Source organism: Chelon labrosus (assembly GCF_963514085.1).
Source record: "Chelon labrosus genome assembly, chromosome: 17".
Lineage (NCBI taxonomy): Eukaryota > Metazoa > Chordata > Actinopteri > Mugiliformes > Mugilidae > Chelon > Chelon labrosus.
In genome coordinates this window covers 4,190,538-4,205,691 of record NC_140350.1, presented here as the reverse complement: position 1 = coordinate 4,205,691, position 15,154 = coordinate 4,190,538, and the positions used below count along the sequence as shown (strand labels likewise).

Here is a 15,154-nt window from a genome sequence, read left to right as displayed (position 1 = left end):
AAATTGAAATGCATGGAACAAAGTCACACCCTTTCCCTCCGTGATGCCCCTTGAAAGTAGGTAAAATCCCAGCTCCACTTCAACAGTTTATTATAACTTTTAACGCTTTAATGTAGGCTATTAGTCAGTCTTAGGTCAAAGAACTAAGTAAGTTACTCTAAGGCGTACATGCTCACTGAGCTGCAGCTTTACGTACATATGTGAAGAGACAACAATAAGCTCATCACTCATAGTCATAACTCTTTATTCTTGTACATTTTTATGGAAATAAAAAATATAGAGAATCAAGCAAGTAAACAGAAATATCTGAGCTCCACATATTTTGCAAAATAAGCATTCAATCAAAAGATACAGACTTTAAATGCTCTGGTCGACCACAAACAACCTCTGATGCTTAACTGGCAGAACTGTAGACATGCCGGAGCGAGAGGAAGATTTCCAACTCTCTGATTTTCCTTCCTTAGTTTCTACAAAGTCATCTCTTTTCATTACCCCAGCAAGAGGACACCACAAACTATCATTTTCATCAAGTGCTTCCTCCCAGACGCTGTGCCTGAAGACAACAAAGCATAAAACATGTTGTTCATCTTAACTACGGTTCCATATTTCTTGCAGAAAGATAAACCAAGAAAGGGTTTTTATATGATTGCTGATCTTCATTAACTATCAAATAATCAGAAATTAAATAAGCATGCGTTAAATCTTAACAATTTGTTATTTGCATTTTGATGTTTGGAGATTTTACAAATGCAGCAAGAAACAACAGTCGTAGTGAAATGATCAGATGTGATAGTTGCCTTAGTACTTCAGTATCATGGTATTCAACACTGAGGTGAAGTCACTGATTAGGCTTTGGATTTAAAATGTGAAACTATTTTTTTTTTTTTTTACATTAGTCATGTAAACAGAGACAGATATTGTTTCAGCTCTAATGCTATTTTCAGTGATTTTGAACAACGTACTTCAACAATATACAACAAATTGACCCAGTAATTACACAATGAAATACAGTTTGACTGGCCCTAAGAAAAAAATACGTTCTTAATTAAAAAAATAATAGATAATAAACAGCTTTTTGCTTTCCTAGCAAATGGCAAAATAATAAAATGAAACAGAGAATTTCAGTTGCACTTAAGAAGCATCTAAAGCACTTCCCCCCCCCCAACACAAGCAGAGATAAAGCTTTATAAATGTACGATTTTTGGCCCCTGGAGACGACAAGCTGCAGCTGAAGCAGTCCCGACCTGTTTTTGAATCCAACGCCTCTGAGATCTGGCCGAGATGAAGGCATATCTACAACTGTGCAAATGACTCAGCATGAGGCGGAGGCAAGAAGAAAGAAAAGAAGCAGAAGGAATTAAACAAATAATAGCGATAGTAAAAGGAAAACTGAAGAGTTGAATCTGGCTTCCTGTAGCAAGCAGTAATAGCTGTTTATCGAAGGCTGGCGTAAAGTGACAAATCCTGTAACTATGCTACACATGCTTTATAATTTTAATGTTACAGATAAGATGTAGGTTTTGTATAACTCAGTCATTTACTTTATAGATCCCAGGTTGAAAAATATCCCTTTTCTCCTTTTCATTTTACACAAATGTCACCCTGAGATTTGACAAAACTAAAAGGTTTCACCTGTCCACAACAGTCCGCTAGCTCATATATAACATTTTCAATATAAGCCTCATAAATACAATAATCACATGACTATTGAACTGACCTTTATGTACAAAACGCTGCACTTACACTAGAGCGTAACTTCCAACATATAGACGTAAGCTAATACAGAAACCAGTCGCACTGTGAAGATCACACACAATTTTTTTTAGACAGTTTCAGAGGATGCAGGAGATTCACCTGCAGCAGCAGTAGTGTGAATTTCTACCTTTACATATTACATATTTCAAGTATGACACACGTGAAGTCATGCAATATGATGGTTGCCGCGTAAGAAGAGACAGATGAGAGTGCCGCGGCAGTACAGCGCCTGTCGTATGTTATTGCAAATATGTATTAGTGCTCCCAATAAAATTTGTCTGACATCTTCGCTCAGATCATCTCTGACATTTATGGCTTCCGGGGACAACACTTCCACCTTGTCCTTCACTGACTGAACTCCTGTTGACTCTGTGCCTGTATTAACTGGAAAGCTGGTGTTTCTCCCGATAAGTTTAGAGGATAACACACACCATAAGTCACTGAAGTCACAGGATATACTATCATTTACAGTAAGTTTCACTTTACAGCAGTGACTATTAATCCGAAAGAGAATATATATATATATATATTAAGATATCCAGATGGAGAGTCACCTTGTAGACTCTCAGTCACCTTGTCTTTTACTATGGAACTGGATCTCAACCTGACATCAGAGACAGAGGGAAGACAAATTCTTCTATTTCTGAATACAGAGCAGAGACGTGAATGTGAATGATACAACACTGAACTACTTTGTTTTAACTGTAACTTTAAATCTGAACAAACTGCAGCTACATGAGAGAATGAATTTCATCACCAAAACTGAAAATGCATAATCAGATTTTGAGGGACCTACAATGTGTGTGCAACAAGATTAGACATGAAAATGCTCTGGAGCTTTTGGTCAGTGGGCTGATACAGAACAGTGTTAACAGTGTCTTAGAGATGCTGCATTTCATCAGCCATCATTGCTGATCGTTATCCGCCTGACACTCTGATGTCTCCTCTTCGTTCGTGATGTCTCACCGTCTGCCTCGCCAAAATCCACTGTCCTGTCCGTGTGGAGAAAGGAAATGTATGGCGACCTCTAGGTGTGAATCTGAAGCAACGATCCACTTGCGCATTCTTTCACTTATTTGCCTTCAGCTTCAGCTGGGAAACCCTAGCTTGTCCGAGTTTCGCCTGAAAATCGACAGGCCGTTCAAAGAACTTGACTATGACGGGCTCGTTGAGCAGAGACGCTAGGACCTGCTCGAATGAAAATGACCACTCCGTCTCTGAGAGGTCGGGCCCTGCCTCCTGACTGTTGTGGGAGCTGGAGGTGTCTGAGCTCTCGGGGGTGGTGGAGGCCTCTTCAGTCGCAGACTCCTCTGCAGCAGCGTTGTTGGCAGGCTTTTTGGACTCAGGTGGACTGCTTGGCTCCTGAAGCCTCCGTCCCACCTCTTCCATCCTCAGGAGGAGGCTGGTCACGTGGGCCACTGCTCGGTAGAGTGTCTCCTCCTCTGGATCACCGTGAAAAATGTTGTAGAGAGTCTTGGAGAACTGGATGAATTGAGTCTGAGACAGAAGAACAAATATGTTCAGTATTTGTCAGATAATCAGACATATAGCATGGGCGGTTCTTTTATAGTGAAAATGTGAAGTTTGGATTACCTGATTAATTCTAGGCAGGTCCTTGATGGTCTCCTCTTTCTTGAGTATTTCATTTTGCCATTGCTTCAGGTAGGCCTGCAGGTCAACCTTTCCTCTCCCTGTCAATTTTATAGATAAAATGTAGTTGTATTGCAGCCACAGAGTGTACACTTTCAGATCTAGGTGTAATATTACCTCGCTCTGGGCTTTTCTTTATCACTCCATCTTGTGGAAGATCAAATGCTGAAATATATAAGCGGCACATGAACACCATGTAGAGAGAAATACTTTCAGGCAAGTGTCAAGATGTGATTATTACAGAATTTAGGTAGGAAAAAAGGTGGAAAATTGTGAAGGAAGAGAAGGAGTAAAGAGGCTAACCAGTGAGTCTACTCAAGTGAGAAGAGTCTTCAGGCACTGGAATAAAGTGCTGGATTCTTTGCTCCTTTAAGTGCAAAGGACTACCTGTGAAAGCTAAAAGATACCGACTGTGAGAGTACTGAACGGAAAGAAATAGAGACCACAGTGGAGATGAAACTGTGGAAGAATTAGATTAAAGAAAGAGTACACATCAATTTATTAGATTCAGTTCAATGACAAATGACAAATTCTGTTGACACTGTAGCAAAGATCAAAGTAGGGGTGATGAGGAGTTTATATTTCAATGTATATGTATATTTAAACTGACTCAAACGTACAGTATTACATGCATACAAAGAAACATTTGTGTATATTTCCAGAGCAAGAGCTGAGCCTTATTCTGAAAATGAAATAACACTTTTAAAATGCTTTCTGTCTGTATCATCTTAATCTGTCACGCTCCAAGCCTTCACCAATGACCACATGTGGGTGCATTCGTGAGTGTGCACTTACATGCCTGGATTAAACAATTATCCTCACAAGGCAGCGGTGTCAATTTATTTGCCTGATAGCTTCTTGCTGCGTTGGCTGCACAGCCTGAGGACTTTCAGGGAACATTCACTTAACACAAGGGCCTTCTCCTGCAGCAGCAACTACTCAACTGCTCACCTTTGTACACGTATGCAAAACATATTTACACTGAATTTCAACTTGCACACACGTGATGCAGTTTAATGTAACAGTCTTGTTTGCCGTGTGCTAATCCTGCTCATGCTCCAGGTAAAATCCTCCGAACAGTGTGGAGTTCGTAGAACACTTTTAGAAGGGCTGCAGCTGTTATTTAAAGGTACAACAAGACAGGATGTCCCTACCGATCACGGCGCAGCTGACCGAGAAGCTGCTGTGCTGTGTGCATAGTGCATGATTTCATTTCTCAGTGTTTGGCCTGATTCCACTGCCTTTAGTTAAAAAGAGGGAGCAAAGAACAGAGCAGCGAGCCTCTCCCACCTTGTTTGGACTGTGCCACTAGGATGTGACTTGTCCTTGGTGCTGAAGCAACGTGTGCTCTCCGTGAGACTTCAAATTTGCTGCTTGATTTTCAATGGCCAGGCACATCACATACGGTGACTCAGTGCTCCTCAGCTGCTAAGCTGTCAGTTGTAATTTCAGCAGCCTTTTTGGAGAAACTAGCCCACTCCAAAATGCCCTCACAGCTCCTTACACCCAATCGTTGCCATGGCAAGTTCTTTCACCCGGCGCTGACTATTCTTACCACTGCCTTCAAGCAGGCTGTGTCACATCATGCAGATAAGAGACACACATTCAAGGACAGCTTCTTCCCCCAGGCAATGTGCTCACCCAACAAATGCTGAGTTATGGACTGGATTATTGAAATGACAACTCATGTATTTTCAAGCCTTGTAGACCACAAAGTGATGTAACGCGATCTGACCTTGTGTTTTACTTTGCACTGCTCTGTATGTCTGATGCTGATGTGCTACTGCTGTAGGGTGACTGCAATAGGGGAGAATTTTGAAACCGTAAAAAAATAAATCCATCCGGCAACATTTGTTACACTTAAACTCTGAACCTGCTGGAGTTTGTCATCACTGTGGAGATGTTGTGAAAGAAGTGGGTCAGAGGCTGAAAGCTATTGTGGATTTTACAAGAGACAGATGCAACCAAGACAACAATGGGTTAAGGGTTACATAACATGAAGTGTTATTGTCAGAATTTAGATTAGTTGTTGCATGGTCCATGACTAACCTGGTGGCAGGTGCAGCTTGAAGAGAAATTTCAGCTTATTTGTGAAAGATCCACTGTATAAAGTATCTGTGGGAGAAGCAATATTGCAGTTACAACAGTGGGGATACTGAGGTTGAGAGCTGCATTAGTGGAGATTTGAGAAGGAAGGACCTTACCAAGGGCACAGCAGAACTCTTTAAAGTTGACGAGGCCATCCTGGTTCTCGTCTATCAGGCGGAAGGCCCAGAGGGAGAGGGTGCTCTTGGCGGTGCAAAAAGCCCAGGGCTCCAGCAGCGACAGGAGCACGCTGAACTGTTGGAAGCCCAGCTGGTACTGCTCCAAATAGGCCAAACTGGGATCATGATGGAGCAGAGCTGGACTTTGCATTGTCCAGTAGCAGCTGAGGAAATGCTGCCTCTGAAATGAGAAAAAAAATAGGGTTAGTTTTCTTATTATTTTAACTGGCATTTATGTTTGATGAAAATATCTTGGACTCACTTTAAACAAATTATAAAGCTCATCAAGCTGCGAGGCATTGAATCTGACTTCCTGGGACACCACTCGGATCTGAAAACAAATTTTAAATCAGTCCTTAATGCTGTGGTAACAATAAAATGATACCAACTAGCTAAACTAAACTAATCTCACTTACAACATTTTGCTTGGTTGTATCCTCCAGAGTCTGGATCACATACAGTTTGTTTCTTTTGCGTGAACTCTCAACTTCCTCTGCACGGATAGTTCCATATTTCTGTGAAGAAGCACTTCAATTAGTTCAATCAACCGTAACATCAGAGACTGAAACCGACAACTGAAAAATCTTGTAATACCTCGTAGGCCTCTCGGATCAGTTCAGTGATATCTACACTGATGTGGGATGCTTTATCATTATTGCCCACTGAAGCCTGCTGCACTGTTGGAGGCAAAGGGCTGTCTTTGTTTGTCACACTATCAAAGAACCTGAGATTTAAAAAAAGAAAAGAAAAGAAAGACATCCATGTGAGTGATCACATTTAAAATATGCCAATCTTGCTTTGTTTATATTCACACAGACTTGTTGAGGATGGTGACAGCCTCTGCATCATCATGGCAGCTGATCAGAGCCTCCATGTTGTAGTCCAGCACAGCCAGGCCGAGCTGAAGGATGGCTTTGATGCCGTCGTAGAAGAAACAGTCGACCACGTTCACAGCGCTCTCTATGGGCAGGACGCTGATGAACAGTGTGAGAAACCAGGACAAGGACACGGACGAGAAGAAACTCAGGTCTGTCATGTGCTCCACCAGCTGGGGGAGGTTTTCTCGAATCAGATCCTCAAACACGGCCTGGTCCACCAAAGCACCTGGGAAAAAAAAAAGTTCAGTTCAGAGTGATTTACTGCCCACTAATTACCAGCAGAAAAAAATATTAGAATGGCTCCCATCTCACCAATAATTCGGCGGTTAAAGTAGTCTGGCAGCATCCGTTCACAGACAGCTACTAATAGCCAGAAAGCTTCCTCTTCTTTTGCGTACAGCAGAAGAACGGAGGTGAGAATGTTCATGGCCTGAAGAAGAGAAAATGACTCTATTACATAATTTGTGCTCATAATGAAGTATGATTATGAGAAAAAATTAGTATCCTGTTAACATTTATGCTTTCAATTTGCCATATATTTTTCTGTGATAACACGTCGTTGGCCTTCTGACTGGTCAGCTGACGGACTTGTCAAGTCCCAGGTTCCTATGTTACTGTTGCTAGGTTAGACAGACAATAGCCATGCGGGGGTCCATTCACAAACAAAAATGTTGAAAACCTGCAGACTTATTAAGCATGGAATCTCATAATTGTGATACTTCAAAAACATGAAAAATGTACAGTCGACCTGCGTAGGTATGGAGCCCGAGGAAATAGCCTTACATAAAAACTTCATTCAGTGTCTGCTAAGGTGAGCACAGTTGTTAACATTAGCTGTATCACCTCCATGTTACCTCTAGACTCTAGTGATCAGCAGACCAATCAGAAGACCAACAACGGGTCAAGTGGCTGAGAATTCAGATTCAAAGAACTTATGTTTGTTATCAGTGTCAATCTGTACTTTGCTGCCAGTTAACAACAGGACTAAAGAAATCAAAAGTACCTGGCAGTATCCAATTTTCGGGTTCCTGTAGGCGTAGGCAGTAAGAACCCTTCGTAGAGCTGAGATTCCTGTGTCACTCTGAAAGGCAGGGTGCTCAGGCAGAGAGCGGTGCAAGTCTCTTTCGATCTCATCTGTAGCCAGAGTGCTTGTGCCCAGAGACTGCTCAACCAGCTCAGTGTAATAGCCGGGGTGAGTGGCCATGTCGTTTACAGCTCCTACAGAGTCAATCCAAAAATAGACGATGCACTGATCCCACACCAACCACCTCTTATGTATTTCTATTTCTATGTTGAGTGAACACTTGATTACATAGCACTTTTAATCAAGGCTTCATTAACACATCACTGGAGGAGAAAGTAATCTCTGATGTATAAATACCTGAAAAAAGCATCCATAGCTCTCCCCTCAGGGCTTCAGGAACACCACGGACAATCAAGTCGCGGGTCTTTCTGGTGAAGAACATACTGGTACCGCGTCCATATTCAGAGAAATGGATGTTCCAAGACTGCTCCTTCATCTTCTCTTTAAGCTATAAACATCACAGTTAAACTAACAAACCTTTCTCCACAGATGCATGCTTCATTTGTATTTATGCCAGCCCCATGATTTGATCACGTACACACAGTGACATTAATGTCATCATTTCGATTTCAGGCATAAACGTGGTTGTTTCGTACAAAATGTTGGTGTATCTCTGATTTGAACTCTGGTACCATTACCATTTTGGGATCAAGGTTTTCCACATCCTGGGGGTGGAAAACAGTCATGAGAGCCTCAGTGCTCACAGCCTTGCTGCTGTCTTTCTGTCCCACCATCAGAGTCACGTCCTCTGGATTGTCCTCGAAGTGGTTTATGAGTGACTGACATTCGCCCCGTATGGTCTATTCGACAAAGACGTATCATTTTCAGAAACCACAGCAAAGAGCAATAAATTAAAATAGCACAAATAAAACAGTCAGAGCATGCTACCTCTGATGAAGCAGAGTGCTGTGGGCTGGCACTAATCCCACACCTGCTACGGATTGTGTTCGCAAGGCGCTGGTAGTCCCGAAGCTCGGAGAAACGCAATGCCCTCCTGCCACGCACACACACTGTTAAAGCTCTGCTGCCGGAATCTGGCTTCTCAACATTAACAACCTGGAAGAGGGGAAATGTTGACAGACCACACAGTCACTGTTGAAGAGTCTCTCTATTTGAAAATGTGTTTTCAGTGATCCAATAATACCACTTTTGCTTGACTTTACCTCTCGCATTGGAATGATCACATGGCATTGGCTTCCGTCCTGGCTGGCGAAGCACAGGTAGTTTTCAGACAGACAGATCTTTCCAAGAGTGTTAAAATGGCTGAAGGGCACCCACAGGAAGCTCTCATGAACCTCTAGCAGGTTTTCCTCTTTGGGAAGCCTGAAAAACGTCCGGAACTGCTCACTCTTTGCATGAGCTTCTAGGGCTCTGTGGAGAAAGTAAAGCAGTAGAACATCACAAATAAGTGTTTTATTAGCTTGCATCTTCTCCATTGCAAACATGACTATAGCAGACTGATGTCAAATCAAAATACACATTCGTAACGTTTAAAGTAGACAAATCCGGTAAGCCGCTTTTAAAACACCTGACATCACTGTGATGTAGGACCTAACTGGCACTCCAGGCAGATTAAAACATACACCAATGCTTTTTTCCTCAAATCAGACTTTATGTTTACTCTGGTTCTACAAGGTGGCAGCCAGTACTAACAGGATAATGTAAAGCTGTGCAGTGTAGCAGACACGCAGTACCTCTTAGTAATTTGCAGGGGGTCGGAGAGTGCTGGCTCCCTCTGAAAGGCCTCTTTATCGAAAAGACGCTTGATGGAGTAGTCTGCCAGCTGTTCCATGATCACGAATGTTTCATTAAGGTGCAGCAGCATGGAGAAGTAATGATCCTCTCCATGAGCCAAAACGTGGATGCTCTCAGTCAGAATAACGTTGGAGGTTTTCTCCAGTCTCCAGATCTCATCCCAGGAGATGATGAGTTTCACTGAGTCAACACAAAAAGATGAAAACAGTGATTAGAATGAACTGCTGATACCAAAAGAGCGATGAAAGTATAATTGTGAAAATTTTCAAAATGTAGAAATTAATTATCCATTATCAGAGTGCCTTTTCAAGCTTCCGTCATTGCTAAGAGCTATTTTCTACTGAAGAAAAAAACCCAAAGAATGTTCTTTTCAGACAATAAAAGCCCACCATGATGGCTGTTAGGAGCTGACATACTCTTTGTTACCACCAATTACCACCAAACATCATCAAGATGAAGTGGCTTACCCTCAGATCCCAGAAGGTATGAATAAAAGCACAGGAAGTTGGTGCTGAGGTAGAGCCAGCCCTGGCAGGGCACTTTTCCTTTCCAGTAGCTGCATGAGTAATATGTGACCAGCTTTTCCTCTGGTGGCAGCTCAAACCACTTCTCAAACCTCAAGAGTGCTTCTCTGAACTTCTCAGGATCCTCCTCCAGCACCAGGGACGTCTTCCCTTCCTCGGCAATAAGACCCTAAAACGCGCCACATACAAATTTGCTGCAGATTGAGGAATGTAACAGAACAAATCAACATGTTCTTCAATGCTTTTTATTAACTCTTACTCTAATCTTGCCCTGTACAAAACTGGTGATGTCTTCGCTGGAGTCAAAAACAGAGAGCGTCCTCATGATGTTCTGCTGCAGCCAATCCCAGTGCTGAACAATCTCCTCTTTGGAGACACCTGAACCAACATCAAAAGTAAAGAAAATATTGCAAGAACTCAGCTCAATTATCACGTTTGGGTCGTTTTCTTTTCTTTATAACTAAAATATTCTGTCTTTACTGTAGTTTTGACTGAAATTGCTTAACAGCTTCCTACACTGCAGTTTCAAAATATGATTTAATATGCGCTTAATCAATAAACCTTGCAGTAAATGATGAAATGTTTGCCAGAATGAGATAAAAATGCACCGACATACCGCATGCTATCGACCAGTACACTTGCGAGTCTGGTGTGTGGTGCAGAATGCGGAAGGGAGCAACTTTGGACGTGGAGTCCAGCACGGTATCCAGTGTTCCCACAAGGAGACCTGTAACATACAGCACATTGATATTTTTTTTCACAAATACATCTCTTCAGCCAAGTATCTCTAAGAATTATATTTGACACAGCTTGTAAGAACCTATATTATAATTTTCACTTGTGAGACTGAAAAACTTGGGTTCACTGATTAAAATAAAACATAACTTGTGTTGAGAACTTGAAGAGATTAATAATTTAAACTAAATCAGCTTGTCTGCGTAACACATTTTAGTCATTCTCTTTATATAGTTGGATCACTGACTGTGTGCGTAAACTCATACTGACAGTGGAAATGAAAGATCCCCCAGGTCCTACCAGAACTAAAATTAGCCAAATCTGTTACCTTTACAACTTCTCTCTGACGTGCCCTCCATGAATAATTAACAAGGTCGCAGTGAGACCACTCTCTCATGCACCGCATCAGCATTATACTGACATGCCTGCTGAACACAGCTCTCCACAGGCTCTAATATCGAGCTGCCAAGTAGTAGAGCTTTCAGCAGATCAAACACAGATCACATAATTTATGTTCTCATCAGTGTAGAACAACATGATCGACTTAAACACATAATAAAAGATAGTTCAGACATATAAAAAAAGGCTCTTGGGCTGGAAATGTCTCCAAGTGCAGCATGCTGTGTACCACCACGTAGTATTTAACCTCCACTATCATTAAACCAGCCAGACAGGGCTCTGCTTCTTTCATCTAGAACACCACTCATTATCATTAATTATCTATTAATTACCTTGCTAATGACACACACTGGTATGTGGTTAGAAACTGTAATCTACTATCACAGGCTGCTTTAAAAGCACTACTTCTGTTCTGTCAGGTGACTACAGGTTTCAGAGATTCAAGTCAGTGATGCAGGTTGTTTCTAAATCAGAAACTCACTAACGGCTCAGTTGGAACTGAGGACCTGAGGGTGCGCCTGGTGTTGTATAATTTAAAAGGAGATTGCTGCTTTCACACAATACAACCATTTCTGACAGTTCACATGGTTACATTCAATGTGCAAGAATTGCATTCTTATTGTGGCTTGCAATGATGACACAATGAAAACATACAAAATTTAAGGTAAAAATAAAAACTTCCCAAACATTTACAATACAAAACATATTCTCAGAATTCTATATTTGCATATTCAAGAAATATGGAACGCTGTTACATCAGCTCTAAACCGCATCTGCACAAGTTAACAATAAACTGATAAATCGATCAGCTGATGAACAGAATATTTATCACTTCCATTATATGACAAATAACTAAAAAGTACTAAGTATTCAGCTTCTTGTCTTTTTTTCCTATTGTTCTTGACTTAAAATGAAAAAAATACAAGAAGTTGACCTTTTTTTTTATTTGAATTCAATAACAACAGAATTGGGACTGCTTGAGACAACAAGCCTTATAAAGTTATCACCTTGTGCATATGCATTTAGTCTTTTTTTCTGTAAATAAAAAGAAAGAACAGACAGACTCATCTAAACAACCAACAGCTGCAGCCCTAGTCTGCAGAAGCATTCGTTTTCCTTCCCTGCAAAAAACATGACATCTCAGTTTAGCAAAACTATAATATAACGTGATTTACATTATGACAACTCAAATAAGCATGAGCAAAGTCTCCACAAAGTCAAAGGCTGATGCAATATCCAGGGAGGAGGACCCTGACATTGCAGTGACATTACAAATTAAGGGGTCATATCTGGCCTGCTGTGGGAGACAATAATAACAAACTGACTGATCTGACAAAAAGCTTAGGGATTTTTACATTCCACTGGTAACATTTGAATGGTCCTATTACATTGTTTGCAGTCTGCTTTTTCAGCTAGTAAGTGATCACTTGAGTGTAACTATGACACAACAGCAGCTTCAGGTTTTATACTCCGGGAACAGAGCAGTGATAACAGCTGGAAATTAAATTAACTGTGTAGTGGACACTTTTCCCCCCAATTAGCCTCATCCTTGTCTGCTCTGAGCTGTTACAACCATTAACCAAACCAAATAAGACTACATATCGACACAGACACTCAGAGACAGCTTACAGACAGTTTAAGTGAAAGCCAGCTGTTCACTTCCTCCCGTAATTTTAGCTAATACCTGTTGCAGTGAGGCTATTTTTCTGTGGACCATTAGGCAACATATCAGAACCCGCCCTATACATGGCAGGCACACCGTTAGCTAAACAAATGTGTGATTATTTAAATGTTTCGTAACTTAGGTTTTTAATGTGCTTTCCGAAGATCCAGCAGCTGTCCTACATGTATAAGGAGGAGACAGCAAAACCGCTAACGTTACCTGTCAATCCGCCACCACCTTCTCCGTACCCTCGCCTCCTTTGCAGTACGAAGTACTCATTATCCTTCTCGGTGACCCACAGTTTAAACGCGTTTTTCAGCAGAATCTCTTCGGGTTTGAGCCACATGTTTCAAATGTCACCGAGTTATCTGTTAAATCCAGCTGGCATGTTACGGTTGTCTGTAACGAAGCCCCAGCAGCGAACCCGTGGACATTTGTTTGTGTCCGAATCCCTCCCTTCCCACGTCGACAAGAAATGCTGCCAGAGCCGCAAGGCATTGTGGGGGTTGTAGTTTACGATGCGAAGGCGTTTCATTCTTAAAAAAAACCCTAATGAATTAATAAAACAGTCAATTGTCCATCATATTTCGTCATATTTAATCAGTAATACAGTGTGTTTTCCCCAAGCTAGAATCATTTTCAAATATTTCAACAGATGTCTGTTGAAATAATCCAGTTGTCGTAATATGTTGTAGTGGAGTAATGGAGTAGATAAGAGTAGTGAAGTAGTGTGGCAGTAGTTGCAGTAATAGTTATTGTGTGCGTCTTGGCAGCAAATGATTTGTCGTAATTTTTATTGATTCTACCACATCATTTAGCTTACATTTATAATTTATAAAGATAAAGATGTGAATTACACAATAAATAGCTGAAAAAAAAGCTATGTCTTTTATTTCTATTCCCTTGAACACACAACAGTCAGTGGCAGTCTTAGGTTCAGAGGGGCCCCAGGTAAGGACATATGTGTGCCATTTATTTTAATTTATAATTTTAATTTTATTTTTTTATTTTTTTAAACCTACCACTTGGCCCCACACAGGCCAAATATTTTAATTTTTATCACAAACATTTGTCCCAGCATACAGCATTTGGCATATGCGTTGCAATGAGAAGAGCGTGTTAGCTTATCGGCATATTTTAGTTGCACCACTGTTCTTATCTAAATAACAGCAGTCATCAGTTTGTTTAGTACAGTGTACATGCTATTTACAATTTAACATCATTGTGCAAATGAAATATGGGTCCTATGCAATGAACCATTGTAAACATCATAAGCCCAGACCATTACAATTTATTTCTGCTCCCATATAAATGAATAAGATACATAATAAGAGATAAATAAGAGGTCAGCATCACCACTGAAAGACGTTATGGATGCTTTTATTTTATTATCTTGGTCTCTTCTCCTGAACTGCCAGGGAAACCTCAGCTTTAAAAAAACACGAAACCTGACCAAGAAATGTAAACTGTAAAATTGTAACACATGATACCTATGACTTTATCATAATGTATTTCTTGGTGGCAAATGATTAGCTAACACATATGAACAAAGAATGCATATGGCTGAACTTTATGCAGTCTGTAAAATAAGCAGTCTGAGGGAGTTTATAAAATGTGATACTGAGATACATGACTGTTGCTTCGCTCAGGAAACTAGGAGTAACATGATTGCACATGCTTGCCAGGAAGTTGCAAAAATTATGTTTGGAACACGCCAGCAGTATGACTAACTGTAAGACCCCTCCACCATGTACTATTAATGTCACTGCTAACTCCTGGCACTGTGACATGGTGAAACAGACACAAGGGTACACTGATTACCTCCTATTTGACCAGAAAATTGGAGTAAAGCTGGCCATAAAGCCTGGAATTCATAGTTTCTGTCCATCCCAAAGGTTTAAGTTGAAATCAAAGCTCCGTGAGGGCAAAAAAGGTTCTGTTTCATTTCTGCATGAGCATACTTGTGCAAGAGGATACTGTGTCACTGAAACTGAAAAGGCAATGTTCAAAGTGCAGTTAAGAGTAAAATGAAGGAAAATCAGGGCAGGTTGAAACAGGAAAACACAACTGAAGAACATAAATAAAATATATATATAATATGATAGGACAGATGAAAGATTCCCTTCCTTTCGAGAAGTTGGCTTGAAATGAACAATAGAGGGCGTGTTTGAGCTCTGAGACTCCTAATGATTCTGCTCTGGTAAGGAGACGTCTCCCCCTGCTGGCATCTCAAACTGGCTAAAACACTTCCATAACATAAAATGATAATAATAATATATATACATATACAGCTATCAATCTAAGTAAAAAGAAGTTCATGAAGAGAGATGGGTTTGCTTTTTCATGATTTTTCATGAGCTCATGAGCATGAGATTTTTAGGGGAGTCATTTGAGCCAAATACTTAGATAATAAATTTTGGACAACAGCTTTGGTACAACTGGTGCGA

At 40.8% G+C, this 15,154-nt stretch overlaps 1 protein-coding gene across 2 annotated transcripts; it reads right to left on the bottom strand.

Moving 5' to 3' along the window:
- Positions 1-227: 227 nt before the first annotated feature.
- On the bottom strand, positions 228-13,311 carry tbc1d8b (TBC1 domain family member 8B). Of its 2 annotated transcripts, XM_084564379.1 has the most exons (21): positions 12,927-13,311; positions 10,527-10,637; positions 10,170-10,288; positions 9,854-10,079; positions 9,326-9,566; positions 8,795-9,002; positions 8,520-8,687; positions 8,270-8,431; positions 7,929-8,079; positions 7,551-7,765; positions 6,860-6,977; positions 6,488-6,773; positions 6,264-6,393; positions 6,086-6,184; positions 5,932-6,000; positions 5,610-5,850; positions 5,455-5,520; positions 3,709-3,801; positions 3,523-3,570; positions 3,349-3,446; positions 228-3,252 (listed from the first exon to the last, which is right to left on the bottom strand). In XM_084564379.1, the coding sequence occupies exons 1-21, from the start codon at positions 13,051-13,053 to the stop codon at positions 2,824-2,826; spliced, it is 3,405 nt and encodes a 1,134-aa protein (XP_084420505.1). In that variant the 5' UTR covers positions 13,054-13,311; the 3' UTR covers positions 228-2,823. The 2 variants fall into 2 exon arrangements, with proteins under 2 accessions (XP_084420505.1, XP_084420504.1); XM_084564378.1 differs by lacking the exon at positions 3,709-3,801.
- Between the last annotated feature and the right edge of the window lie 1,843 nt (positions 13,312-15,154).

Bases quoted from the DNA above. Each gene is read 5' to 3' on its own strand.
- tbc1d8b (XM_084564379.1), bottom strand. From the start codon at position 13,053: ATGTGGCTCAAACCCGAAGAGATTCTGCTGAAAAACGCGTTTAAACTG. The intron at 10,289-10,526 runs GTATGTCGGTGC...ATGTTGGTTCAG, and splicing joins GTACTGGTCGATAGCATGCG to GTGTCTCCAAAGAGGAGATT. The intron at 10,080-10,169 runs GTAAGAGTTAAT...GGCGCGTTTTAG, and splicing joins TTGTACAGGGCAAGATTAGA to GGTCTTATTGCCGAGGAAGG.